The sequence below is a fragment of the Pan paniscus genome, chromosome 4 (genome assembly GCF_029289425.2).
Source record: "Pan paniscus chromosome 4, NHGRI_mPanPan1-v2.0_pri, whole genome shotgun sequence".
Classification (NCBI taxonomy): domain Eukaryota; kingdom Metazoa; phylum Chordata; class Mammalia; order Primates; family Hominidae; genus Pan; species Pan paniscus.
This window is the reverse complement of record NC_073253.2, coordinates 19973698-19999467: the sequence shown is the minus strand read 5'-3', so window position 1 is coordinate 19999467 and position 25770 is coordinate 19973698. Positions and strand designations below refer to the sequence as shown.

The following is a 25770-nucleotide window of genomic DNA, read 5'->3' as shown; positions in this document are numbered from 1 at the left end:
GCTGGGGACACTATAGTATCTGACTTCAAAATATATTACAAAGCTATAGTAGCTAAAATAACATGGTATTGGTATAAAAACAGACACATAGGCCAATGGAACAAAAATAAATTCACACATTTACAGCCAGCTGATTATTGACAAAGGTGCCAAGCACAATATAATGGTAAAAGGATACTCTCTTCAATAAATGGTGCTGGGAAAATGGAATATCCATATGCAGAAGAACAAAACTAGAATACTATCCATCACTATATTTAAAAATCTACTCAAAACAAGTTAAAGACTTAAATGTAAGACTTGAAAGTATTAAACTACTAGAAGAAAACATAGGGGAAACACTTCAGGACATTAGGCAAAGATTTTAAAGACTTCAAAAGCACAGGCAATGGAAACAAAAATAGACAAATAGGACTATGTTTAACCCAAAAACTTCTTCACAGCAAAGAAAACTATCAAAGGGTAAAAAGACAACTATTAGAATGAGAAAATATATTGGCAAATTATTCATCTGACAAGGGATTAATATCCAGAACATATAAGGAACTCAAACAGCTCAACAGCAGCAAATCATCTGACTAAAAAGTAGGCAAAGGGCCGGGTGCAGTGGCTCATACCTGTAATCTCAATACTTTGGGAGGCCGAGGCAGGCAGATCACCCAAGGTCAAGAGTTCAAGACTAGCCTGGCCAATATGGTGAAACCCCATCTCTACCAAAAATACAAAAATTAGCCAGGCGTGGTGGCACATGCCTGTACTTCCAGCTACTAGGGAGGCTGAGGCAAGAGAATCACTTGAACGCAGGAGGCAGAGGTTGCAGTGAACTGAGATCACACCACTGCACTCCAGCCTAGGCAACAGAATGAAACTCCATGCCAAAAAAAAAAAAAAAAAAAGACATTTCTCAAAAGAAGACATACAAATGGCCAAAAGAAATATGAAAAAATGCTCAAATGCTCAACATCACTAATCATAAGGGAAATACAAATTAAAACCACAATGAGATACCACCTCACCCCAGTTAGGATGCCTATTATCAAAAAGACAAAAGTTAACAAATGCTGGTGAGGATGCAGAGAAAAGAGAGCACTTATGCACTGTTGGTGGGCATGTGAATGAGTACAGTCAATATGGAAATCACTGTAGAGGCTTCTCAAAAAACTAAACATAGAACTAACATATGATCCAGCAGTCCCACTACTGGAAAGGAAATCAGTATATCAAAGGGACACCTGGATTCCCATGTTTGTTGCAGTGCTATTCACAATAGCTAAGATATGGATTCAACCTAAATGTCCATCAATAGATGAATGGATAAAGAAAATGTGGTTTATATACCCAATGGAATACTATTTAGCTATACAAAGGAATGAAATCCTGTCATTTGCAGCAATGTGGATGAGGCTGGAAGATATTACGTTAGGCAAAATAAGCCAAGAACAGAAAGATAAATACTGCATGTTGTTACTTACATGTGGCAGAAAAAAAAAATTGAGTTCACGGAAATAAAGAATAGAATTGTGAGGCTGGGAAGGGTAAGGGGAGGAGAGAATGAGGAGAGTGTGTTAACGAAAACAAAATTACAGCTAGATAGGAGAAATGGATTCTGATGTTCTGCAGCACTGTAGGGTGAAAATGGTTAACTATAATTTACTGTATATTTTCAAAAAGCTGGAAGAGAGGATTTTGAATATTCACAACACAAAAAAATGATAAATGATTGAGGTGATGATATGCTAATTACCCTGATTTGGTTGTTACACATTGTATACGTGTATCTAAATATCACTGTGTAGCCCATAAATATGTATAGTTATGTGTCAACTAAAAATTTAAAAAAATGATAAAAAGTATACTGTAGTAAATACATAAACCAGTAACATAGTTGTTTATGATCATTAGCAACTATTATGTACTGTACAGAATTGCATGTGCTATACCTTTATACAACTGGCAGTTCAGCAAGTTTGTTTACACCAGTATCACCACAAACACATGAGTAATGCATTGCACTGCAATGTTATGATGGCTACAACATCACTAGATAATAGGAATTTTTCCACTCCACTAAAATCTTATGGGACCATCATCATATATGCAGTTGGTCATTGACAGTGCCTCACTGTACACTCCTTGTGTGAGTTAAAAATAGGTGCCTCTTTCTCAAAACCCTTTACTTCCATGTCAGAAAATTATCCTGACTTTCTCTGGTAAAATGAGATATTTTCTTGATATATGCCTGAAAAATTACTGTAACAAATATGAAAATCTACAGTGTTACCATGAGTGCCCCAGAGGGTTGTGTAGTGCACAACACATAGCGTTTCTGTCTGATGACCCTCAACACTGACTATCCCCCATCACTGACCACCATGTCAGGATTATGTCTTTAGATCTATATTAAATATACTATAGTATAAGGCCACTTTAAAGATTGAAATTGAACATTTTTAATTTCTGTGCTTTTATTAGCCCTAGATTAGAAAAGATATATGAAGATTATTGACTTCTGAGAAGGATTTTACATATGCATTTTAGACAAGTGGGAAGCTATCTGAGTCTATCTTCTTCTGCTATAACAGAATACCATAGTCTGGGGCCTGGAATGGTGGCTCACACCGGTAATCCCAGCACTTTGGGAGGCTGAGATGGGTGGATCACTTGAGGTCAGGAGTTTGAGACCAGCCTGGCCAACATGGTAAAACCCCGTCTCCACTAAAAATACAAAAATTAGTCAGATATGGCGGTGCACACCTGTAGTCCCAGCTACTCAGGAGGCTAAGGCATGAGAATTGCTTGAACTTTGGAGGCAGAGGTTGCAGTGAGCCAAGATCGCACCACTGCACTCCAGGCTGGGCAACAGAGCAAGGCTCTGTCTAAAAAAAGAATACCATAGTCTGGGCATTTATTTGGCTCATGGTTCCAGAGGCTGGGAAGTCCAAGATTGAGAGGATACATCTTTATAATACATCATAACATAGCAAGAAGGGAAATAAGAATGCAAGACAGAGAGAGAGAAACTAAGCCAAACTCATCCTTTTTATCAGGAGCCCACTCCTATGATAACTAACTCATTCCCACAATAAGGGCTTTAATTCATTCATTAGGAGAGAGCACTCATGACCTAATCACTTCTTAAAGCCTCCACTTCCTAATACTATTAGAATGGCAATAGGCCAGGCACGGTGGCTCACGCCTGTAATCCCAGCACTTTGGGAGGCTGAGGTGGGCAGATCACAAGGTCAGGAAATCGAGACCATCCTGGCTAACACGATGAAACCCTGTCTCTACTAAAAATACAAAAAATTAGCCGAGCATGGTGGTAGGCACCTGTAGTCCCAGCTATTTGGGAGGCTGAGGCAGGAGAATGGCATGAATCTGGGAGGCCGAGCTTGCAGTGAGCCAAGATCGCACTATTGCACTCCAGCCTGGGTGACAGTGCAAGACTACAACTCAAAAAAAAAAAAAGAATGGCAATTACATTTCAACATGAGTTTTGGTGGAGAGATTCAAACCAGAGAAGACATTAATAATATACATATATATTATGTGCATTGTTATGTTAAAATTGAATAGCCATTTATGTTTAGAGAACAAACCTACCAAAATTGTCCATTTTAGTAGGGCCCATTTTTCTAACCAAATACCATGGATTAAAAGCTGAATTTAAGAAGAGAAAGAATCTTAAAAAGTTGTTATGCAAGGTTAAATCTAGTTTTTCTTTCTCACACAGACTCTGCTTGTGACTATTTCTTCGATAATTGGCACCTTGTGAAATAATCACTAATAATAGTTATCTTTTAGTGGATTCCTGGCGCTGCCCTCAGCTGAGCACTATTATTATTACATTTAATCCTCTCAACCATCTTATGGGATCGATATTATTAGCTCATTTCACAGAGGAGAAAGTTGAGGCTTAAAGAGGTGATGTAATTTTGTCCAAAGTAAACAGCTGGTAGGTTGAGGAGTCAGGGTTCCAATCCACTCTCTCAGAATCTGTAGCCACCTGCTCTTAGTCACTGCTGTGTGTCAGTCTCCCTTGGCACTAGATACAATGGTGATTAGGGTAGCATAATGAGCCTTTTGGACTGCTTGCAAACCATGAACTACTGCATCTTTGAGTTTTAGGGGCTTAGCTTAGGACTAGGGGATATGCATGGAAGCCCAAATCATTGGTGTCCCTTATCTGTGGGATCAAAGTTTGTCACTCAGCATCCTGAACATTGTGTGCCTTTAAACAAGGCAAATCTGATACCATAATTTGGACAACAACTTAGCCAAAGCATCAATTCTGTATATGGAGGCCAAGTAGTACTAACAAACATGCAAATTCTAATTTTAAAACTCAGACAAACATTTTACAGCTAAAACAATCCACCCCCTTTTGGCTAAATAACTGAACAAAATTTCCCGTACAAACGCAAAGTTCAATATTTTCATTTCTGTAAAACTCTGACCCATGTCACTTTTCATCAGTGCTGCACTATCTGTGAAGTCCCCTTGTAACCTAGAAGAGTTAGCTTCCTCCCTAACATACTTGGAGAAAGATTTGGGCATACCGCAGCATTTCATTTCCTCTTTGTCTAGCTTAATGATAACTCGTCACTTTTCAAACTGTGAAGATGAAATCAGGAGAAGAGTGTGAAATATCAGTATAACAATGGCCACTTCCCACCCCATGAGACAAAGAAGTGAAAGGCTTAGTGATTTGTATGACGATGAGCACTACAGAAAACATTCAAAGCTTCTAAATCCCAGGGACTTCCTGACTTCAGTTGTGAGGGCCAGCCACACTGACATCATAGATCCTTCCTGCAGTCACAATGCTACTAAGTCGCCCTAGGGAAGAGGCCCCAGAAACAGGAAGACCTTAGTTAGGATGCAATTACAATTCCTTGGTACATTGGCTTCCTCAGAAAAAAGAAAAAAATCACAGAGATTGTTTTTCAAAAATATCAAATCTACAAAAAATAAAGCTGGAAAAGCAAGCATCATGAGTTCAGGTACTTATGGACTATTCGAGGTCTCTAAATTTCTCCTACTTCACTATCTTTCTTCTATTTCTTATTACATATAAACAAAATAATGAATCCCAATGAAGACCCTCAGAAGGCTTGGGCACAACAGAGTAATAACTTAAACAAATGTACAAGAAAAAAAAAAACCCCATCAAAAAGTGGGCAAAGGATGTGAACAGACACTTCTCAAAAGAAGACATTTATGCAGCCAAAACATACGAAAAAAAGCTCATCATCACTTGTCATTACAGAAATGCAAATCAAAACTACAATGAGATACCATCTCATGCCAGTTAGAATAGTAACCATTAAAAAGTCAGGAAACAACAGATGCTGGGGAGGATGTGGAGAAATAGGAACGCTTTTATACTGGTGGTGGGAGTGTAAATTAGTTCAACCATGTGGAAGACAGTGAGGTGATTCCTCAAGGATCTAGAACTAGAAATACCATTTGACCCAGCAATCCCATTAATGGGTATATACCCAAAGGACTATAAATCATTCTACTATAAAGACACATGCACATGTATGTTTATTGCAGCACTGTTCACAATAGCAAAGACTTGGAACCAACCCAAATGCCCATCAATGATAGACTGGATAAAGAAAATGCCGCACATATACACCATGGAATACTATGCAGCCATAAAAAATGATGAGTTCATGTCCCTTTGCAGGGACATGGATGAAGCTGGAAACCATCATTCTCAGCAAACTAACACAGGAACGGAAAACCAAACACCACATGTTCTCACTCACAAGTGGGAGTTGAACAATGAGAACACATGGACACAGGGAGGGGAACATCACACACTGGGGCCTTTTGGGGGTTGGGGGCTAGGGGAGGGATAGTATTAGGAGAAATACCTAATGTAGATGATGGGCTGATGGGTGCAGCAGACCACCATGGCACGTGTATACCTACGTAACAAACCTGCACGTTCTGCACGTGTATCCCAGGACTTAAAGTATAATAAAAAAATACATTCCTGATTATTTTAGAGCTGTCTGATCCTAAAAAAGTTTCTAAAGGTCTTATAGAAGTATCTGTAAAGAAATGCCTTTCTAGCTAACTATAGATGTTATGGGGGGATGGGGGAGAATTGGGATAAGTGAGGAGAGGGGAAATGTAAAGCAAATTGAAAGCCTCCCTTTAAGCCAAGCTATATGTACAGAAACTGCCCTCAATTAAGAAAAAAAATTAGCAGCACTGCAAAAATTCACTTGTCATAGTTCCTGACCTGATTCAGCATTCTGGTTACCTAGATACAAATGTAAACAAAAGTGCCTCTCCAACTGCGACTGCAGAGGAACAGCCAGTTGAACCTGATGGCCCCCTTCCTGGCTCAGACAATAACCAAGAAAAGAAAGCAAGTACTTTTCAATATTCACATTAAAATTAGAATACTTTGCTCAGCTTCTTTAAAGTTTAGAGTGCTTAGAGAGTTTAAGAAGTTCTGGAAGAACAGTTCTCCCACATTTCCTGTTTGTTCTGTCTTGGCAAAATGGCTGCTGAAAACACAAGCTAAAAAGAAAAATGACCTCAATTTACAATGTCATTAATTAGACTGATTTTTAATATATGGGGCTAAAATTCTTTTAAGTTGATCATTATGTATGTTTTATGATGATTCAAAAGGAACCATGATAAACTCAAGGTGCAGACTTTATCTTTATCTCTAACATGAAAACCGGTATAGCTAAATAGAATGTTTCCTTTATTAGAACTTGTCATATCTTCTCCGTTAAAAAGAACATTTTTTAAAGCAGTGTTTTTAGACTTTTTTTGTACTTCTCTTAACACCTTGTAATTTACATAACAAGAGGCAGATGCAGTCACTTGTTACATAAAGCACTAGCACAATATCAAACATTGATTTTTGGTATGTATTATATAATAGGCTGTACCACATACTAGCTGTGGGACTTTGGAATGATTACTTAACCTCTCTGTTTCTTCTTCTGTAAAATGGGTGAATTAGGCTTATCATACAAAGTTATTGTGGGTTTGAATGAGTCACTTAAGTAAGTGCTTAGCAAGTAGGAAGGGCTACAGTATGATTATCATCATCATCTACATGATCTTGGGCAAGTCCCATACTTCTCTGATCCTGAAGCTCCTCACCTATAAAAAATAGTCATCTTAATTTCTTTCCATAATAAGGGTTTCAGCTTCTTAAGGTAACTAATGTCATCCTTACACTAATGGGAAGGTAATGATATCCACTTTATAGGGCATCATGTCAAATAAAATTATGTCATATACAAGAACGTATTTCATAGCCCATAAAACCAAAAAGCTATAACATCCAAAGCATTATTATGAAATGGATAAAACTGATATATGTAAAAAAATTCCCATAGTGGCCATCAAGTTGTTTGTGAGACAGTTTTTATATATAATAACATCCTAGCTTATAGGAATGAGGATAAAACAGAACTGACTCTTATGTTCAATTAGCAAAGATATAAAAATTTAAATACTGTCTTAGATACCTAAAAATTACATTTAAAAAATTGCACCAAAAGCCAACATCAATGGCTTTTGTTCTAGGTAGCAAAATTACAAGCGAGAATTTTTATTCTGTATCTTTAACTTTTCTATACTTTTCCAAATATTCCTCCATTGTTGTGCTTAACATCTGTCACTTAAAAAGTGTGTGTCGTAGGTGTGTTTTTAAGAAGATGCTACTTGTGGTCTTTCAAATAAGACTTAAAAATTAATAAAATAAAAATAAAACATAGATCTAATTGTTACACTCCAGAAGGAGAAAGGAGGACAAGTTAGTGCCCTTGGACACTGTATTCATCGTACACTTTAATTCCACAAATACTTGGAGAGGACTACTCTCCAAACACATAAGGAGGGACCAACCGGTTGCTGAGGAAATGCCAAAAATAGATCCCCCCACAGACCAGAGGGAGCAGTGGAAAGGTGAGGAGGAAAGAACTGGCAATGAAGTAGGTGAGGTCTCAGGACTCAGTACTGTTTCAGTGGGAAACAGGAGTGAAAACACTCTCCACGGTAGAAGGCATCAGGTCCTCTGACTTAGGACAGTTTCCATAACGTGGGCACCTGAGTGCCCAGTGAATCAGTAGATCCATTCTCTAGGGGAAGATGTGGCTTAACAGCATTAGACCCATTGCAGACCCCATTCAGCAATGGGGGGAGGGTACAAGCTCTCTCCTGGGGGTTCATAGGCTTCCTCGTGAGCAGCCTCGAGCCTGTTCTGCCTGCCCACCACCAAAAGGGCTGAGTCAGGAGAGGCTTTCTCAGGCATTCTTTATTAGCATCCCTGATAATGGACTTCACATTTTTTAAAGTTTTTTTGAAGGAGGGAGGTATCCAATTAAGTTTCTTAAAACTTAAGAAGTAGTAATTTCTTGGGCATTTGAAAAAGGAATGCTTTCTGTATGTGAGTCTTAACATATTCTGCCCACCATTATAGTACACAGTAACATAAAGCAAGAAAAAATATCCTAGGAATATATTTTGTTAAAGTTTTTAACTGAGGTGGAATACCACTCATATTCTCCATATTGAATACAGTTCAGCAATAGGCTATTAAAATTAGGATAAATCTGTCTTTTTTTTTAAACTTAAAAGAACATTAGAATTTAAGGCATTTTCGGCTGGAAGCTGTGGTTCACGCCTGTAATCCCAACACTTTGAGAGGCCGAGGCAGGCGGACCACAAGGTCAGGAGATCGAGACCATCCTGGCTACCATGGTGAAACCCCATCTCCACTAAAAATACCAAAAAAAAATTTAGCCAGGCGTGGTGGCGGGTGCCTGTCGTCCCAGCTACGCAGGAGGCTGAGTCAGGAGAATGGCGTGAACCCGGGAGGCGGAGCTTGCAGTGAGCGAAGATTGCACCACTGCACTCCAGCCTGGGCGACAGAGCGAGACCCCGTCTCAAAAAAAAAAAAAAAAAAAAAAAAAAAAAAGATTTTAAGGCATTTTTGAGATATGAAAAACAGTGAGTACATTGGGTATCTTCTTTCCTGTCATAAAAATGCTGCAAATTATCAACTTTCATGAAAATAGAACTTTCTAGTAGTACCATTTTATTGAATTAGAAGTTGCCAGTTAAGTGTACATATGGCCAGCTATACTTAATGTTAGTAAATCATGTGTATGACTGCTCTGGCTATAATAATCTGACATCCAGGTACTTGGATAGGCTAGTTTTCTAGTTCAAGGCTTTGTGTTTGAAAATTAGCTGTTTCTCCTTAGAAATCAGCATGTCAGGAATCATTCACTCTGTGAAGACTTCTTTAGTAACTCAGTCAATAATCATTAGATATTTCATTTTAAAATTATCTACGAATAATCTATGGCTTTGACTTTTCCAAAAAGGTTTTCTTGACTGTGATACCAAATCTATGAAATACAGCTCTCTAGTATCTCCACAGAACTTAATTTTGTTTTTAGTCATTAGCAATACAAAGGGGACATGTGTAAGATTAACTGAGCTGATTATCTGGTCTATGGTATACATTTTGTTTAAAATTAAAACTCTTTAAAGATAAACTGCATAGAAGTAATCTGTAAAGAAGCAGATGATATATTCTGAATCTGTAACCTTTGTTTTAGGTAAGATTATCTCCAGCCAAAATGTCAACCAAGAATTCTACAGATCTAGTTGAATATGTTGACAAGTAAGTGTGTAAATTACAACTAGTTTTAACTATTAACTGCATTTATTGTGACAAATCTCATATGCAAAAAAGAAAAAAATCCTGTGTTTAATTATTCAGTCAGAGATGAATGTACCTGAATGAAACCTTTAAGTTCTCTGCATTCAGAAGAGACTAAATCATGTCAGAAAGACAAACCTGACCCTGTTCCTTTCTGATTGACAGAACAAGCAGATTTAACTACCTTTTCTTTAAATGACCTCCATAGGTTCCTGTAGATTTAGGTGAAAAGCGATACAACATATTGCATATTGCGACAATATCAGATATAGCTAACTATTGACTTCAAAATAAACCAAGTAAACCTGTTAACATTTCATGATAAAAACTCAGGAAATTTTGAGATGTATTTCACTAATCACTAGAAGATGTTGTTTCTGCTATTTACAGTGCCATACCTGGAGCTCCCCCAGGACAGGTGTACCACAGAGGGACAACTCCAGGCACTTGGAAATAGAATAACACACTGTTAACACATGCACATTGTCCAAAATACCCAAGGATGCCAGTGATGCAGGTGGCATTGCAGAGGCAATGCATATTAATTTGAGTTGTTTTCTATTCCATATGTCAAAGCAGGATTTGGTCTAATGCTGTCATTCATGTTTTCACGGCACTGGGGATTTAGTCTCAGTCCTTCTACTACTTTGCTGTGTAACACCAGTCAGTTCCATAATGTCTCTGGGCTTTAGTTTTTTCATTTGAAAAACAAAGAGGTTGGACTAGAAACTACTGCAGCTTTAAAATAATTCTGATTTTAATAATCATGACCACAGAAGAAAAAAATAGCCAAATGAATGAAATGAGTTCATGTGAAGAGAAAAATCTAAATACACCTTGAACTTCGATTTTTTAAAAATTATCTTTAACAATTAAGATGACAAGGTTTCTTCACTAATTTTTACTGCATTTTTTTCACAAGAATTCCCCTGTCCCTTGGCCAGTTAAATTTAGTACATTCCAAATAGTTCAATCACAGTATGTTAGCCCCTTTTTTCATGTTCCACATAACTTGTATTTGTTTATATGACTATGAGTCTATGATTTAGAAAAAAATAAAACTAAGCATGGGAAAAATATTTTTAAATGTTTAAAAAATGCAATATTTGGACAGATGACTTTTTTTCTGAGTTAAGGACAATGAATGTAGTATGCACAAAAATAATTATTATAAATAAATGTATTAGCTAACCTTATCTTCCAAGGAGAAAAGGGAAACTTGTCCCTACCTGACTCTCTACATGACAAATGGAAAATAAAAATCATTCTTCTGATCCGTCAAATTCTATTACAAACCTGTGTGGATTTCTTTAGCTCAAGCTGGTGATGTACATCCCAGGAGATGAGAAAATAAATTCCTGGAAAATGGTAACAAACTTAAGCAGCAGACGATAAACTTTTTGGATTTCTTTGGCTTTCAGATAAATTAAAATGAAGACAAAGAGGAAGAAATAGTCTATAATGCAAAGCAAAAGCATGATAAAGATTACTTCACTCCAACATTTATTTCTACCTTAATCTCTCCCTTACCCCTTCTCTTACTATCTAAACCATATATCTGGAACTTTCTATTTATGATTTCACATTGTTAATTGTCTTTTGGTCTCTCTCTTCGCATCTCTCAGAACAGGCTGCAAACTCCCTAAAGGAAGGCACTCTATGGCCTTATGATTTTTGGTATCCCTCCAGTAGCCTATCATGATGTACTGAATACACTTGATGAACTGTAGTTGACAGATTTAATGGAAAGTAATGGTAGAACAATTGAATTGTTAGAGCTCTGCTTAAATCAGCTGATTAACTGGAAAAGCAAAATAGCATTTGGGCGTTTCAGTAATAAGTGCAGACATTTTGAATTGACATATTCAATCCAATAAAATAAAAATAAAGAACAATGGTTTTTAAAATAACTTCACTGGCCAGGCACAGTGGCTCACATCTATAATCCCAGCACTTTGGGAGGCAGTGGTGGGCAGATCACCTGATGTCAGGAGTTGAAGACCAGCCTAGCCAACATGGTGAAACCCCATCTCTACTAAATATACAAAAATTAGCCGGGCATGGTGGCGTGCACCTGTAATCCCAGCTACTCGAGAGGCTGAGGCAGGAGAATCACTTGAACCCGGGAGGTGGAGGTTGCAGTGAATGGAGAGTGTACCACTGCACTCCTGCCTGGGTCACAGAGTGAAACTCGATCTCTAAATAAATAAATAAATAAATAAATAAATAAATAAAACAAAAAACTTCAGCCTTCAACTCATAGTTTTCATTGGGTGACAACAAATGGATTGACATGCAAACAGAGTACTTAAGTAAAAGTCATTATCAACTCATTAAATGGCCTGAATTTATATTACAGGTTTTCAGAGGTTTGGCCTTAAAACCTATATGGGTATATTTACAGGTAATACTATGAGCAAAGAATAACAACTCAAAAAGTAAAAATCCAGTCCCTCAGGGAGCTATCTAATAATGCGTTTGGAGCCATTCTAGCAGGAAGGAGAGAAATGAATTATTAGATAGCTGGCCAGGGTAGGCCTCATTAAGAATCTGACATTTGAGAAAAGACCAGGAAGTGAGGAATTTGGCCATGTGGACATCTAGGGGAAGAGCAAAGTTTCGAAGGCAGGAATATTCTTATGGTGTAGCAGGAACAGAAAGGGGGCAAGGATGGCTGGGGTGAAAAGGAGGGAAATACAAATTGGAACTATGATAGCATCTGGGATTCTATTTGAAAGTCTCTGGAGAAAATGAATCCTGAGTTTCTGCTGCCCATGAGGCAAATTCCAACTTTCCTGAACAAAAAGGAGGCCAAGGAACTGAGGTTTTTTACTGAGTTTTCCAGGCTGGGCTATAGCCAATATATAACTCAGGAATTCTCTCAAGAGTACATTTTGTGAAGATGAGGGTCTGGCTGACAGCCAAAGAATGATATTTAAAATCTGGATACATAAAACTTTCAGCAAGTCAAATGGGCAAAATAATAAATGATTAATGACTTCCCCTCATGAGTAGAATATGGAATTCAGGGTCTGAAAGTATTCATTTTCAAGGTTTTTCTTAGCACCATGGCAGACACTTTATTATTCCGTGATGCATTGCTTTTGTTACTACATGATGAAGACAGATATTTCACATTACAATGCATGAGAAAGGAAGACAAAACTCTGTTGGTTGAACTTTCTATGGATAGATCATGTTAGGTTGGATGGTGCTGCTATCAGCCACAGTGCAGTCTTTTGGTCTTTCTCTTTCTTCTTTTCATGCCCCCCCACCCACCTGTGATGGGCAAGGCTCTGCTGAGAGTGGGCACAGTCACAGGGATTGGGCATTACCCATAGGGACCTCCAATTAGTAAGGGAAGGGGCTGCCCAAATGATGCTCAGTCCCTCCCAAGAGGCTGTCTGGATTCTTGTCACATTTAAGACCTTCTGCTTAAGCGTGAGAACTCCACTGAGGTCAGGCTGATGCTGATCTCAGTTCTCTAGAGCACAGAGGGAGCCCCCACCAACCTCTGGGCCTCTGAGAAGACCCTTAGGACTCCGAGGAGAGATGTGAGCCAGGCAGGAAAGGTGACTTGGTGAAAAATTACATGATGTTGGCAGCAAGTTACATATGAAGAAGCAGAGGGAAAGACACACCTTTCTCCTCTGAGAAAAGTGCAAATGTAACAGGAAGAGCCACTAACTGGCCTAAGCAAAGCTGCTGTGATGTAGGAGAAAAAGGAGAGGCTAACTAATATGTTTCGCTGCTGAGTGACTCATAGCCTCCATGCCTCAGTTTCCTCCTAAGTAGAGACAAATTTTACTCATGCCACAGGGTAGTGGTGGAATGCAATGAAAATGATACGTTGACTATAAGCACTAAATAGAAATAAGATAGTGTTATAATAAATTCCTTACATTTCTCCTGGGCTAGGAGCTCCCTACCACAAACTGAGTGGCTTTAAACAATAGAAATGTATTACCTCACAATTCTGGAGGTTGGAGGTCTGAAATCAAAGTGCCAGCAGGACTGGTTCCTTCTGAGGGCTCCAAGGGGAACCTGTTCCTTGTCTCCTGCCTAGCTTTTGGTGACTTTTGGGAGTCCCTGGCACTCCTTGGCTTGTAGATGTGTCACTCCAATCTCTGCCTCCATCTTTACGTGGTGTTTCCCTGTGTTTCTGTCTTCATACAGCCACCTTCACATACATACATACATACATACATACACACACACACATACATACATACAGGCATCTTCACATCGACACCAGCCATGCTGGATTAGGGGCCCACTCTGCTCCAGTAGCACCTCACCTTAACTAATTATATCTGCAAGACCCAATTTCCAAATAAGCTCACATACTGAGGTATTAAGCTTTAAGACTTCACTGTTTCTTTTGGGGGGACACAATTCAACCCATAACAATATTTAATAATTATAAATAATTGTAAGAACACATATATACAACATTGTACAAGACATATTTACAAGACATTGCAAAGCATTTCAGGTACACATCCTTTAACTTGATCTCGTCAGCCAGGTGGGAGGGTCAGGAGTCCCTCTCTCCACAGAACAGAGAGGGAGCCCTCTTTCGGGCAACCTCAGAGAGGTTGAAGTTAGCTTGTGACAGAGATAGAACTTGAACCCAAGTCTTCTGACTCCAAGTACAGCGTTCTTTCCCCTGGCGACTCACATTAAACACTCCCCACCCCCACCCCCAAAGACCAAGGTAATATGGGAAGGTATCTCAAGAGGGCCACAAATGCTACAGGAACTCCCAACATCATCAAAACAATTTGCTACTGCAGTTTGCATATGCTTCACCTGTAAGTATGACCCAGACATCCACCCTGCCCTCACTGACACAGGGACTCTGTTTGGAACTTTTGTCAACCTTGATGCCTCCACATGAAGGAAAACCAATCGTACCAGGCACATCACTCATTTTGCAATCTTACTAAAAATTCTGCTGAACATGAGGAGTCTGCCTTATAGAGCGCATCACTTTTCACTGGAAAAGAATCACAACCAGTTCTTTCTCCAGTCTCTTCTGGACCGTGCCACTATATGGAGTTCTTTTTGGGCCCTTCCTGATGCTCTGTGCTGGCCCAGCCCTGTTGGCCTGGTGTACTTCCTCCTGCACTGGGCCCACCAGAACTCAAATTGCCTGCCTCACCCCCCAGAGCATTCAGCCCTACCTAAAACTCAGCAGTGGAAGTCTCTCCAGCTACAAACATCCACTTGCCAGGGTGGTTATAAACAGGCAACACAGAAACTATAGAAAATGTTTTTTTTATTTCATCACTCCCCACATACACTCATAGATTATTTTTGTGAGGCATCAAAATATTCTCTGAGATTTCACTTCAGGTTTTTTGTTTTTTTTTTATAGGACTCTCTGCACTCAGACCATAACTAGTCATATATTAGATCTCATAAAAATGTAGAAATCTTTCTTTGGTATGCCTTTTTGTGTTCTAGAAAAAGGTTTAAATTTTCAAGTTTGGTTCTCTGAGTATTACAGGTTGCCAAAATGGTTATCAGAATCTCCCCAGTAAATTTAGGGCTCTATTCACAAGAACAGAACAGGCAGGGAAGTGAGAGGCTCCATGTACCGGCTGATCTGCCAGCTACAGCACAGCTGGTGTAAGTCACACCGAATTACAGAAAAATAGAACTCAAGAGTTTGTGGAAAATCTGTTCGGATTCAGTTGTCAGCTACATAATCAATGATCTATGTGAAGCCCAAATATCTCTCTGAAAAGGCCCCCTAGGAATTTTTCCTCCTGTGGTTGGTGACTCCATCTGCACTAGTCTGGAATATCCAGTTATTTCTTTCCTTTCATAGTTAAATTTAGATCTAGGTCCCACTGACATACATAACATACTAAGAAAGCGTGAGGTTCTTAAATTTATATCTTACTACTAGGGAAAGCCCTCAGTTTTTATCCCTTAGCAATACCTAATGATTTGAATAATGGCCTCGTCAGGAATCTCCCTTAGAAAATTGAGACATGCTCATGTGTTTGTTCTTCCATGGTTGATTTAGAAAGGTCAATTGGAAAACAATATTCTCTGTCCTTGTGGCAATGCAAATAGGGAAAAAATATAAGCTGTCTGTTGATCTTCAGGAACCATGTAAATAAAACCAAACAGAGCCATCATTTGGTGCTTCATTAAACCTTAAGAATTAGCAATAATAATAAGACTACAGTTAATAGTAAATCCCAGGCCTGAAAAGGAATTTCAAAAAGGAAAGCTCTCCACTTAAACATAAAATAAATTTTAAAAATAATCTTTAAAAATTTAGGAGAAGAAATAACTACAGTCCAGCATTTGCATCCCACTTAATGTCTCCATGGTTGCAGGCAAATAGCTTTGCATAGCAGTAGGTGATACCCTCCTAAAAGGCTTCCTTCGATGGGCCAAATAGCCACAGCATTGAAATCAGCCCTGACAGACAAGACCACAGACCTGCTGGCTTGGGTCTGCCCTCTCATTGCTCTCTCTGAATATAATCTTGACATTAGCCAATAGCACCTCACCCGCAAGAGTGAGGCCCTGGGACCCTCCTAACCTCAGACATACAGATGTGTGGCATTGGTTTCACCACCCTCTCTACTGCATGCATCTCACTTATTATCTCAGAACTTACAACCACACAGCAAAATAGGCCTTGTTGGCCCTGTTTACAGATGAAGCAATTAGAACACTCGGTTGGTAAGTGGTGGAGCCTGTGTTCTACCCTCAGTCTACCTTGCTTTCCAACGTGCCAAGCTGCTTCTGGATGTCTACAGAACTTGAGAGCTCATATTCCATAGTTCACTACTTTAGCACTTCATTATATATCCTGCCTTATATTATTCGCTGATTCACATGACCAGTCTTGAAGAAATCAGTGGTGTTTAGTCTTTAGGATACATTAGAATCACCTATGCACTTGCTTAAAATGCATATTCTTACTCTCCCTGCCTACCCTAAAATTTTGATTCAGTAGGTTTGTGTTGGAGTGGAGTAATCTGTATTTTAACAACTTCCCTCCCTCACCCTCCCCTGTGATACCAATTCAAGTATAAGAAATACTGAATTAACCTAAGTTCCTTGAGGAACAGAGCCATTATATGTAAATATGTAGTATTACAGGTATGGACTAGAGTAAATGTGTGTATGGACTAGAGTAAATATTGTATATGAACTAGAGTAAATATTTAGTAAGTACTTAATGTATCTTTATTTGAAATGACATTTTTATTGGTAAGTGACTAGATATAGACACAATGCCTTCAGCTGCACATGATAGAAGCACTAACCAAAAATGGTTTAAATGTAGAAATACTGATTAGCTCATATAACAAAAAAAATCCAGAGTTTGGTAAATTTAGTAGCTTCAGAACATCATTAAGCAGCCAGGTGTTTTTTTTTATTCTTTCTGTCTGCCATTTCCTTTTTCCTCATGATCACAAGATGCCTTTGGTAGTTCCAAGCATCATGCACAGACAGGACAACATTCAGCGAAGAAGAGGGAAGTTTCTTCTGTGTATCCCTTCTTGAAGGCAAAGACACTTTATCCAGAAGCCCCATAGCAGGTTTCTCTTTGCATCTCATGGGCCAGAATTGCTTCACATGCTCTTACCATAACCAATTGCATCTCAACCCAGAAGAATGGAATCTTTATGATTAGTTTGCCCCTCAGAAGGACATGGGGGACAGGAAGGATGAATCAAGTCAGGCAGAAGTTAGGGGTGGCTGTTGGGAAGGTAACCAATGGTATCTGCCGTACTGAGAACATCTAGGAGAAAACAATTTCTAAATTTGGGGGGAAATGAAGCATAATTTATAAGTGTCTGTACAAGACTGAAAACCAGGAGACCAAATACCTTTGCTGGCAAATCTGGGATATAGATTGTCTAGAGGCCACAAAGCAGCACTGGCTCAACGAAAATAATGAGCAAATCTGCAGTCCACCACTAGGCTATGTGTCACCTTCTGCAGAGCCTGGCATCTTCTTCCCTTCTGCCTCTGACTCATACATCCAATCCAGGGTAGCACTGACAGCATGGTGGGGGTTTTAGGGGAATGGATTTTATATATGGTAGGTACCATTTGGTGATTTTCCAAAAGAACATTTTTGAACCAAATGAGTGGTAAATGCAATCTGACTCACAAAACCCCTTGGCAAAGTTTTCTTTGCACCTCAGATTTCCAGGTGATAGAAAAGAAGAATCTCTCTGAGTGTGTGAGTGTGTGTGCACATGTTACAAAAACTACCATGTTAATGAAATATTCAATTTGAAAAAAAAAAAGAAAAGAAGAATCTCACCCAGGCTGAGACTATTTTATATTGCTCAAGAGAGTAAACTATGTCTTGAGGCTCTAACAAGCTGTGACTTTATGGAGCCACTTTTTTTTTGTCCAGTTTTCCAACAACTGAGCCTTAAGGGAACAGTCCAGGTAGAGAAATCAGTCTGTCAATCAACAAATATTTATTGACTGCCTACTATGTGCCACACATTCTTCTCAATGTTGGGGGACTGTGCAGAACATGCTAGAAAAGTGCCTCACATAGGGAGCTCTCATTCTAGTGATGGAGGATAGACAATAAACAGCAACAAGTAAATAAGATAATTTTAGATAATGACAAATGCTTTCGAGAAGATAAAATGGGGTATTATGAGAGAAGGCCTATGTGGTTGAATGAGATAAATGGAGGGAAGAATGGGAGGAAATGAGGTTAGAAAGGAGAGATAAGATTTTATTCTGAGAGAATGGATAAGCCATAGGAAGGTTTTAAGTAGTCAAGGGCTACCACTTACACTTTAGAAAGACCACTCTAGTTGCTGTATGGAGGATGTGCTATTTGTTAGGAGGAAAAGTGGAAAAGATAATGGTGGCCAGGATCAAGAAAGGAAGAAAGAACTAAAATAACTGTGGGTTTGGAGCCTAAGAATACTGCTGGGTGTTATTTCTGCAGCTACCCTATTAGGTCACATGACTAGCATTAATGTCCCCTGCTTATTGTTGGAATGATGAGAAAATGTGGGAGCTAATGTTAACATTTGATTTTGGAATCTGTGAGTTTCAAATCGTGACCCTGAATCTCCAAGTTGTGTGACCATTCCTTGTTCTGTCTGGTAAATTTCCTCAGTCTGGTCTTCCAAATCACTAATTCATTCTTTAGCTATTTTTTCTGTTATATTTATCCTACCTTTTATTTTTTATTTCAATTATATTTTCCATACCTAATGGTTCTACTTACTTTTTACATTTTCTAGTTTTTCTTATTTTACTAATATCTTCTGTTGTCTTCTCTCTTAATATGTTCAATAGCCTTTTAGAAATTTATTGTGTACATTTTAATATTTCTCTTCTGTGGGAATCTGTAATCTACTAGGTTGTTTATTTGTAGGTTAATTACTTTTAAAAAGGCTGTGCTCCTCAAAAGTCCTGTTAATCTGGCCTTTGAACTCATTTCCCCTGGGCATTTCAGCCAGATCCTGGTCTCCAATGGAGCCTTGTCAGCTCCAGTGAGTCCAGGGTTGGGGTGTGGATGAGCCCCAGGCACCAGAAACCACTCCCTATTCCACAAAATAACTTCTCCTGTCAGGTCTTCACCTTTTGCTCCCCAGGAAGAAGCAGGTTTAGGAGAACACTTGCTTTCCCACCCTGTGGACATTTAGAAGTGAAACAAGGTGGCAGCAACTCCCCAAAGTCAATTGTTCCCCAAATTTCTTGTTATTGTTACTGCTCCAACTCCTTACCAACACAGTCCCTCTGCCCTGCCTAATCTTTCTTTAGAGGACACCTAGAATAGTTTGACATTTCACAGGAGTCAGAACAACTGGTCCCAAGGAAATAGAGAAGAAGAGCAGACTTATGTTGTTCCCTTTCCCTATTTTATCTTCCCACAGCCCTCCCAAGCTGTCTCTTGTCCCAGGCCAACGCAGCCATCTGATTCAGGTTGGGTTGCCCAGGGAACAGACTCTGAGATGGAGATTGGCGAATAGCAGGCTTATTACAGAGCACACTGGGATCAACACCTGTGGAAGGGAAGGGAAAGGAATGGAACTCAACAGAAGGAATAGTTGAACTATATGAAGTGAGTTGAGCCAACTAACTTCAATTAGTTATATATGGATTTTATATATATTAGGTACCATGGCTCCAACAGTTGAGCCAAAGAAGACTTCAACCAACTTCACAGGAAGCTCTGGAGCTGGGACAGCCCTTCAAAGTTGTCCAGAGTTAGACCAAGCATGCCAGGCCTTTATACCCGCACACTGTCCAATCACTGAATAAAGCTGCCCCAGAAAGTGGGCATGACCTTGACAAGGCAGTTCTCAGAGAAAGCTAACAGCTGAAGTCTGCCAGCTGGCAGCACTCCCAACAGTTGGGGGGTATAAGTCCTTCCTTCCTGAACGGGGAGCTGGGTGGCACATCACGGCATCCACAGCACCACCCACACACGCACCAGTTTAAAACAGCTCCCACCACCCCAGGGGTTTTTCACTTTCTCCAAGTCCTTCAGGATTTTGTAAGGGAGACAGGATGGGAAGCCACATTTATTCAACATTTTTGTCAAAACCGTAGTCAGCCCGGGATTTTTTTTAACCTCTGAATAACTGTCTAACTCATTTCCTTTCTTTCTGCACTTTGTCTCACATGAGCTGTCATATCCCTCTGGGGCCGATTTACTTTAGCTCCCATGTTCTCACTAACTCTCAATTCTGTATTGCTTGCTGAAAGCTTTATTTTCCCAGGAGGCTGAAGCTGAATGAGTCCTCTGAAGACCCAGCCACAGCCAAGTAGAGGTGTGCTGGCTCTGCAGAGACAACAGGACCCCTGGGCATGGGGGATGGCAATATTTTCCATGGGACCAAAGTCTGCTCTGTGAGTCCCACAGAATCCCCCATCATTTCTCAGGTCCTAGGCCCCCACCCCACCAGAGAGTTGAAGTATGTGGGTTGGGGTAGGAGCCAAGGTGAGCAGTCGTGGCGCAACTCTTCCTTTTGAAAGCTACCTGAGTGATTCCAAAAATGCCTGTTCTCTTTTACACACACACACACACACACACACACACACACACACACACACATCTGCCAGCTCAGGCAATCTCATTTTCTTCACCTAAGTCTTCAACCACCATTGAAAGCTACCTGAGTGATTCCAAAAATGCCTGTTCTCTTTTACACACACACACACACACACACACACACACACACATCTGCCAGCTCAGGCAATCTCATTTTCTTCACCTAAGTCTTCAACCACCATTGAAAGCTACCTGAGTGATTCCAAAAATGCCTGTTCTCTCTTACACACACACACACGCACACACACACACACGCGTGCACACACACACACACACACACCTGCCAGCTCAGGCAATCTCATTTTCTTCACCTAAGTCTTCAACCACCATTTACTTCTCTGATAACATCCAAATCTCTGTCTTCAGACACATTTCAGACTGTTCAAGGGGCATCTCTAGAGAGATGCCATATACAAAATCCCAAATTTGTTTTCTTCCCCCAAAACCTAACTGTTTTTTTGTTTGAATTTCAGTGTTGATGAAAAGTGGCATCATACATTAAGCTCAAATCCAAAACATCAGAATCTCTCCCTCCTTCAGGCTCATTTCCAATCTATCTCAAAGTTCTACAACTTCTAGGTTTATAATATCTGTAACATGTATTCTCCTTCTTTGTGTCCAAGATCACCATCTGAGTCTCAGACCTTCCTCATTTTTTCATGTAGATTACTGTCCATGTTAGTTATCCATTGCTGTGTAGCAAAGTATCTCAAAACTCAGCGGCATAAAACAGCGAATATTTATCTCACAGTTTCTCAGGATCAGGAATTCTAGGATGGTTCACTCATATAGCTCTTGGTCGACACCCCAGACTCTTGCTGGCTGTTGTCGGGAGTTTTCAGTTCCTCACCATGTGGACCTCTCCACAGGGCTATTCAATATGGCAGTTGGCTTCCCCCAAAATAAGAGAGAGAGAGAGAGAGAGAGGAGGGAAGGAGGGAGGAAGAGAGAGAAAGAGAAGAATCTGATTATCATAGGGTGAGGAGCAAACCACACATATTGAAAGGCACAACAAAACTAGCTTGCTTCTTCAAGAAGCTGATCAGTGAAGGGAAGGAGTAATATATTAAGGCCAAGAGAGGGTATCAGGATTTTTAAGTTTCTTTGCCTGTACATGAAATAGCCCTGGCCTTTGTCTTTTCCCATTTCTAATTTACTTTGTTTACTTTTCGTTGAACTTCTGACTCTTTTGCTCATCTTTGCCTTTAATCTGTGATTTCTTTCATCTATTAGTAGGCAGCCCTCTCCTCAACATAGAATTATCAGGTATTACATTTGTATGGACCCGGAAATCATCCAACTTGGTTGGTTAGAATAGTGGGTAAATTGAGGAGGAAGCACATTCCAGGGATGATTTGGAGGCAGAGTTTGGAGGGGACCTCTTCTCTGCATGTAATGTAGTATGGACTTCAGACTGCTTAGGCTTGAATACTGGTCCACTGTTGTTAGCTGGGTAAACTCGGACAAAAGTTATTCAGTCTTTCTAAGCCTCAGTTTTATTATCGTTAAAAACAGGGTAATATTAATAGACCCTCCATGGTGTTATCATGAAGATTCAATAGATGACTCATTTAAAGTGCTAGCCACAAGGTCTGGCTTGTATTAAATGCTCAAAGATACTAGCTATAACTATTTATAAAGTGCAGGAGTAGTGTATGGACACGGTGGTAATGTTTTTGACTGCTCAGTGACGTTTTCTTCCCTCTTTCTGATTCTCAGGTTCTAGAATTATGTTATCCCAAACAGTAGCCACTGGCCACATGTGCCTGTTGAGCACTTGAAATGTGGCTAGTCCAAATTGAGGAGTTGTGCTATAAGTGTATAATACACACTGGACTTCAAAGACTTATCTTTAAAAAGAATGTAAAATATTCCATTAAAAAGTTCACATTGATTACATGTTACAATGACATTTTAGATATAATGGTTTAAATAAATTATATTGTTAAAATTAACATTATCAGTTTTTGTTTTGTTTTATTTTGTTTTCTGAGATGGAGTCTCGCTCTGTCGCCCAGGCTGGAGTGCAGTACCTCAATCTCGGCTCACTGCAACCTCCACCTTGTGGGTTCAAGTGATTCTTGTGCCTCTGCCTCCCGAGCGGCTGGGACTACAAGCCTGTGCCACCGCATCCGGCTAACTTTTCTATTTTTAGTAGAGATGGGGTTTCAGCATGTTGGCCAGGCTGGTCTCAAATTCCTGACCTCAAGTCATCTGCCCACCTCAGCCTCCCAAAGTGCTGGGATTACAGGTGTGAGCCACCACGCCTGGCCTGTCATCAGGTTTTTAAAATTTTTTCTTAATGTGGCTATTAGAAAGTTTAAAATTGTCTATAAGGTTTACATTATATTTCTTTTGAGCAGTTTTATAAAGATGAAATTACAGAGCTACTAAATTAAAAAGAAGAAATATATTTCTATATTTTATTTATCTGCATAGCATGAGCCCCTCTTCTTCCTTTATAAGCCAACCAGATTCTGCTGACCTTCCCTGGGCAGTTGAAGCCTTGCCATCCACACACACTGATCCTTGTGAGCAACCATCCATCACAAGGGTAATAAAATTATATCTGTGGCCAAACTTTAGCCAGCTTCTGGCATTGCCCAAAAAAACTTAGCTACAGATTAATCCTCAGAAAGCAAACAACCAACAGGGAAGAAACAAACTTCTTATTTTTTAAATTCCTTTGGCAGAGATACTTGATATCAAATTGGAGGTAAAAAGGAGGAAAATTGCACATGGCAAATACCACCAGTAGTCAATCCAGTAGACGTTTTCTCCTTCCTCTTTGCTAATAAAAGTCCCAATTTTGTTTAAGGCTACAATGTACCCAGTTCAAAAAACAAAACAAAATAAGGTATAAGAGGTGGCTATATGACATAGCTTCAGCCAATGAAATATAGACAAAAGTGTCATAGTGAGTCTTTTAGAAAGGCTGTCTCGATTTAAAAAAGGACGGGCGGGGACAAACTCAACAGATGCACACATTTTATTTTACTTTTTGCCTTCTGTCTTTTCTATCGGGAATGGGGACACAATAGTTGAAGGTGGAACAACAACCTTGAGACCTGAGGGTAAAGGTCACACACTATGAGCGGGCCAGGAAGCCGGAAGGAGCTGGGCACCTGATGACTTCCTCAGTCAGCTGCTCTACCTCTCCACTTCTTGTTACTTGAGCCAAACAAACCCTACTTGCTCCAGTCACTCTCTCTGGATTTCTGATAAACACAGCTAAACACAACCCCAGCTGAAACCTGCAGTCCAGAAAATGCTAATGTTCACAATCTGGCCCTAAAATCTGCTGTCCCGAGGACATTTTCACTTCCAAGAAAATCTGTCACTATTGGCCTAAAGCAAATAGTTATTTTGGCTCATGCAATGGGAACAAGCATGAATTATTTGGCCTTGGCTTTTTATGATCCAGCATATATAATAGTCATTTTTAAAAGATATATACTATATATCTATACATCTACATAAGTATATAGGTACAAATATATATTTCCAAGAGGGCAGGGGCTTTATCTGGTTTATTCATCATTTTATTTCCAGGCCCTAACAAAGGCCAAATCTCCTTTTCCTTAAGGCTGACTTCTCTTTCCAGTGATATTCACAACATAATTTGCTACCATTCAGAGGCGGCAACATGGAAAACATCCTAGGCTAAGTTACAGGTGACCTAGAGCTAATCCTGGCTCTACCAAATAAATAGTTCTGGGACATTGAAACATTTCTTCAAATAAAAATTCATGCAGAAATTCAATGTACTAAGCAGGTAAAATTAAAGAGAGAAAACCCGCAGCCCCTTCTACTGGGTCATAGGATAGTAAGAAATCCCCAAGAAATTTAATAGCGTTAAAGACAAATTTAAAGTAAACCTCTCACTCAGTTATATAGATTTGAAGGAATGTTGTCATGTTCATGTATAAAAAATGTGACTTGGTATAGGGTCAGAAATCAGTACACATAAGGGCTTTGGAAATAACCTGTATTTGGGGACTATATAAGCAAGTGTTTTAACACATGGGCTTTGGATGACCTAGAACCAGTTAACTATTCCATTAATGGGTTTGATAATCCCAAAAAAACACAATCCTGAATGTCATAATACCAAGTGTGGAAATCCCAAAAAGATCAAAATCCCCAAAATATAATTCTGGAAAAAATAATTTAAAAGACATTTCTTCACATTTATAAAAAGAGATTTATTTTAGAAGCATATAAAAACATGACAGAGCATTTCACAGGCCACTTTACATAATAAAATAGGCAATAGTAAAATTTGTATTTTTACAAGCATGAACATACAGGTATACTAACAACAGTCATATGGGTATAATGTTATAAGTGGATGAACCATATTCATAAAGAAATAAGTCAAAATTCAAAATGTATAAATGCATAACACTATGGTAATTTTATGCAATCAGCTTTATAACTGTAGTCATCTGAAACACCATGACGATAACCTAAGTCTTTTGATAAGATTGATCCAAAACTTCAATGAGTCACTACGGCATATGCAATTGCACAAAGAGCTGAGATCTTGAGAAATTGTATCTTTCACAAATGCAGTTGTACAAAAAAGGACATCTCTTCATTTATTGGGGAAGTTTCAACATTTTTACATACACAATGCTTACACACAAAGTCAATGTTGTGATAATGCACTTTTGTGGAGTCAAATTGACAAAATATACATAAAACAAATTAGAACTTTCTGAAAGTCTTTATACAATTTATACTCCAGTACTGCAAATGATGTGAAGATGAAACACATAGCATAGCAAATTGTGAAAAGTAATAATAACAATGCTGACAATTTAAGATAGTGGGAAAGAACCAGAAAGAAAATTCAACATTTGAAAAAGTATATTACAGGGATACATTATGGGCAATTGCCTGGAGGTAGTCCATTAGAGCTGGCCAACATTCACAGTCATATTTTGAAGTCTTGCATGGCAATGAATTGCTG

At 39.2% G+C, this 25770-nt stretch overlaps 1 protein-coding gene across 1 annotated transcript in view; it reads left to right on the top strand.

The window, feature by feature from the left end:
• The first annotated feature begins 4320 nt into the window (after window positions 1–4320).
• FAM81B (family with sequence similarity 81 member B) overlaps window positions 4321–25770 on the top strand; it is a 64180-nt gene continuing 42730 nt past the window's right edge. The window contains exons 1-3 of the mRNA XM_008976349.4: window positions 4321–5003; window positions 6285–6388; window positions 9615–9679. Coding sequence (XP_008974597.2) covers window positions 4880–5003; window positions 6285–6388; window positions 9615–9679 — 293 coding nt within the window. The 5' untranslated portion in view covers window positions 4321–4879. The remainder of the gene's footprint in view (window positions 5004–6284; window positions 6389–9614; window positions 9680–25770) is intronic.